The 4,469-nt window shown below is 40.8% G+C and overlaps 1 protein-coding gene across 3 annotated transcripts in view; it reads left to right on the forward strand.

The window, feature by feature from the left end:
• The window catches only part of Vps53 (VPS53 subunit of GARP complex), a 182,014-nt gene that overhangs the window by 114,337 nt on the left and 63,208 nt on the right, over window positions 1-4,469 (forward strand). For all 3 annotated transcript variants that reach the window (XM_008828753.3, XM_017797063.2, XM_029561438.1), the window contains one exon: window positions 1,988-2,082. In XM_008828753.3, coding sequence (XP_008826975.1) covers window positions 1,988-2,082 — 95 coding nt within the window. The remainder of the gene's footprint in view (window positions 1-1,987; window positions 2,083-4,469) is intronic.

Here is a 4,469-nt window from a genome sequence, read left to right on the forward strand (position 1 = left end):
CTACCTCTCTTGAGCTCCTTCTTTCCCTTTATCCCCTAGGTTCCTTGTATACCCTTCCCTCCCCCCTCCCTTAAACTAACCCAATTTTTAGCAATATCTCCCTTATTAAGGCCTATTTCCTACTGTTCCTCTCTTTTAGGTTATTTCTTTTTCTTTACCTCCCTGTTTAATTATTTATTTGTTTATTTATTTATTTATTTATTTGGTCTTTTTGAGACGGGGTCTCCCTGTAGCATGAGCTGTTCTGGAACTCACTGTGTAGACCAGGCTGGCCTCGAACTCACAAAGATCCACCTGCCTCTGCCTCCCAAGTGCTGGGATTAAAGGCATGTGCCACCAAGCCCAGCTATTTTTAAATTTTCTTATTACATTTTATTTATTCAGAATATGAGAGAAAGGACCACATGCCATGGCACACATGTGGAAGTCAGAGGACAGCTTGTAGATATTAGTTCTTTCCTTCGACTGTGTAGGTTCTGGGGAACAAACACAGGTCATCAGGCTTTGAGATAAGTGCCCTTACCCACTGAGCCATCTTGACAGCCCCAGTACTTTTTTTTCTTAAATGGGGTCTCACCATATTGCCCAGGTTAGTCTCAGGCTTGTGGGCTCAAGTGATCCCCCTGCCTTAGTCTTCCATGTAGCTAAAACTGCAGGTGTATGCCACCACACCTGGCTTTTTCCAGTACCTATTAAGATAGAGCAGTTTAAGAAGGTAGACTTATGTTAATATTCTTGCCACGAATAATAATGATGATGATAATAATGGAGATGAGAGGAAATAGGTGTACTCATGATTTGATGGCTGTTACTGTCCTAAGTCTATGCTTATCTCTGAGTTCATCGAGATGTATAAATTATGTATAGTGTGTTTCCTAGCTCATGAAGATATATATTAAGTATATATGGCTTTTTAAAAATATACCAACTGAGCTATATCCCGACCCCCCCCCCCTTTTTTTTAGTCATTCCTCACTAAGGTGGTTTAGTGTAGCTCAGTGGTAGAGTGTCTGCTGGTATGTGCAAGGACTTGGGTTTGATCCCCAGCACTACAAAAGGAAAAAGATATGGGCAGTTCTATTCAGCAAATATTTTGTGGGTTCATTGAAATTTGATAATAAATAGAATTAACAGTTTTTTAGGACTAGAAAGTAATACATAAGGAAATTCTTAATTTTTTAGATCCTTGGAAAGGAGTTAGGAAGAATATAATTTTTAAATGATTGCCTGCCAAGCAACCTGCTTAACAAAGTGATTTTCCAGACAAGATATTCCCCCCTACAGTAAGTTTGCCAACCTTGCTTTCTTAGGAAGGGCTGTGTTTATGCTGCTGTTTTATTCTTATGAAAACTGTAATGTTTAAAGTACTTGACTTTGATGAGACCTGAAAGTAGCAGAATGAGTTGGCAACACATCTGGTGGCCTTCCACCTTTCTTTTTCTTACATTATTTGTTAGTGAAAGTCCAAAGTCTAGGATTCATTCAGGAAATAGAAAGTCTGACCACAAGCCTTTGGGAAGCTGTTGGCTCAGCACCTCCATTTCCTGAGATGTATAATAGTAACAAGATATACATGAAAGATTGTTGTGAGGAATAGTCAGATGTTATTTAGTATCAATACCAAGTTCTTAGTGTTTGGCACATAATAACATTTAATAAATAGATTATACAAATATAAGGTGCTCTTTAAAATTTAGCCAGGATTTACATTTTTATAATGTCTGATGATGACCAGCTACCAAATTGAAAGTGCATATAGTATCAGAGTAGCAATAAATCTCATCATCTGCAACAAGTCAGAGATGCTGACAATCTGGCAGTGACTCACAGGGTGAATCCAAATGGGATAGCCCCTCCTGCTGCTCCCTCATCTGCGAGCTATGAGAGAACTTCGAAATAATATTTTCTTTGAAATTGCTTGAAAACTTGAAACAATTACTCAAACTTAGGGTTTATGTTTATTCATATTCTCTCTCACTCTCTCCAGCCAAAGAAGCCTAAAGCCCTAGACAATCCATTTCATGGTATTGTTTCCAAGTGTTTTGAGCCTCATCTCTACGTGTATATTGAGTCCCAGGACAAGTAAGTGACCAACATTTTGCTGTTTTCTACTTGTGTTTCTAGCCCTCTGATCATATTGGACCTCACAGAGGGACAGCTTCTAGAGCTGAAGGCTTGATTTGGCATACCTGTGACTGTTCTGGAAACTCATTAAGGACGTTGTTATAGCTTCTGCATGTTACTTTTTATTTTACTTATAAATCTGGGAAGTCTGTATGTGACTGTTATAAAGCCCCATGTGGATCCTGACACCCTCCCATGTGGGTGCAGAGCTCTTGTGCCCTGACACACACCATCCCACCAAGTGTCAGGTACCAGACATTGTAAGAAAGGCTAGTGTCAATCATAGGTATGCCTAGTATATGCTTTCAATTATTGACTTTTCATGGTGAAGTAATTTTGGCTGTCAAAAATAGGATAAAAATTTTCCCATATCCTTTTGCAGGAGTATGAACATTTTGATGGGAACTTAATTATCAAAATCAGGAAGTAACTTTCTCCTGGTAGAGGACCTAATAATCATGCATTTAGCTGTTGGATCTCTTTAGTCTCCTTTAATCCTGACTACTTCCTCATCTTTCAAGACCTTGACTTTTTTAGAGAATAGACCAATATTTTGTAAAATACTGTTAATTTTAGTTTGCCTGAAATACCGCCCCCCAATACACACACACACACACACACACACACACACACACACATATACTCTTGAAACAGAATTTCTGTGTTGCCTAGGCTAGTCTCAAATTCCTGGGTTCAAATGATCCTCTCATTTCAGCTTCCTCAGTAACAAGCTATAGGCATATACATGCGTGCACACTCATACACACACACACACACACGCACGCACACACACAGAACCAATTAATATATTGATTGCATCTAGGTTATAAACTAGTGGGAGAGCACTTACCTACAGTTCAGCACTCAAGGCAGAGAGGCAGGGGGTTTGGATTTTGAGTTCGACACCAGCCTGGGCTTCATATGGTGAGACTATGTCCCTAAAACAACAAAATCCAAGTTGTGTATTTTTGGCAAGAAAACCGTAGAAATGACACTGTGTCCTTTTCAGGGGCCACGTGGTGACTTATTTAACTCTGATGGTTCACCTGAGGTGGAGCCTCTGAGTCATTAAGTACATTGCAGAGAATACTTTGAGACTATGTAGCATCCTGGGTTTGGTTTTTTGGTTTTTTTGAGACAGGGTCTCCCTGTAGCCCCAGCTGGCCTGGAACTCACAATGTAGACCAAGCTCCATCTCCATCTCACAGAGATCCACTTGACTCTGTCTCCTGGGTACTGGGATTAAAGGTGGGTCCAACCCCGAATATGTTTCTTATATTTTCCCGGCTCATTGTATCATGGCTTGATGATTCTTGCTTGTAGCATTACTACAGCCTAATGTTGAGAGTCTGTTTCCATAATTTTTTCTTCATTTACTAATTGGCATTTTACTATAAGGAGCTTTTCCCTTCCCATGTATTTATGTCAATACAGACTCATGGACTTGGGGATCATCCATTTAGGACATGCTTTTCACAAATTCACGGACACCACAGATTTTCTCAAATCAACCCTCCATAGCCCAGTTCCTTCACATCCAGAAGTGTGTGTTGGTGGTCCAGGATTCATTGTCCACCTGAGACTATTAGCAAAGGAGGGAGGCCCCTTCTTATCCCCCATTCTTCATTCATGGGCAGTCACTGTTAAAGTCACTGGGAAGCACATTTTGGAAAAGTTGGGTTTCTGGAGCAGGGCAGGTTGCCTGAGCCAGGAGGCCTCCAAAGACCCACTTTGAAAGATAGGCGGTGGCTCACACAGGAGATGGCAGCTGCTGTGAGAAAGCCCTTGAGGGTGCTCTTGGGAAAACACTTAGCACTACTTTGCCCAGGCCCCTTTTGTCTTTGCATTTTCCTTTATTCCATTTATATTTCTTTTCCTTTTTCCTTTATAATACTTCTGTCATGATGGAGCAAATTCTTGTTTCCAAGTATGTTTCAGGAGTAAACAATAAGATTGAGAGAATGTTTCAAGTAGCTCTACATGGGGTGTTTTATATCTGCCTACTTGATTTGGTAGATTATAGCCAAAGCCCCACCTTCTCATCTACCCCAAATATAAACTTTGTTAAAGACCTTCCATGTTAACAAAAGTAAGTCCCCCACCCACCACCACCACCAAGAAGAACAAAGCTGCCTTCCTGTTGTTTGGCTTGGCAAGGCTTGGTCTCCCTCCTCTGCCTACTGGGTAGGTGCCTGTCTTACAGGCTCATAGAGTGGCAGTAATTACTATTGCTGCTTTGTCCTTTGAGAATCAATCTCTCTCTCTCTCTCTCTCTCTCTCTCTCTCTCTCTCTCTCTCTCTTGTCTTTGGGAAGGTGGTTGATGTCTGGTGTCTTCCTTTATCTC

The sequence above is a fragment of the Nannospalax galili genome, unplaced genomic scaffold (genome assembly GCF_000622305.1).
Source record: "Nannospalax galili isolate Female #2095 unplaced genomic scaffold, S.galili_v1.0 scaffold212, whole genome shotgun sequence".
NCBI classification, from domain to species: Eukaryota; Metazoa; Chordata; class Mammalia; order Rodentia; family Spalacidae; genus Nannospalax; species Nannospalax galili.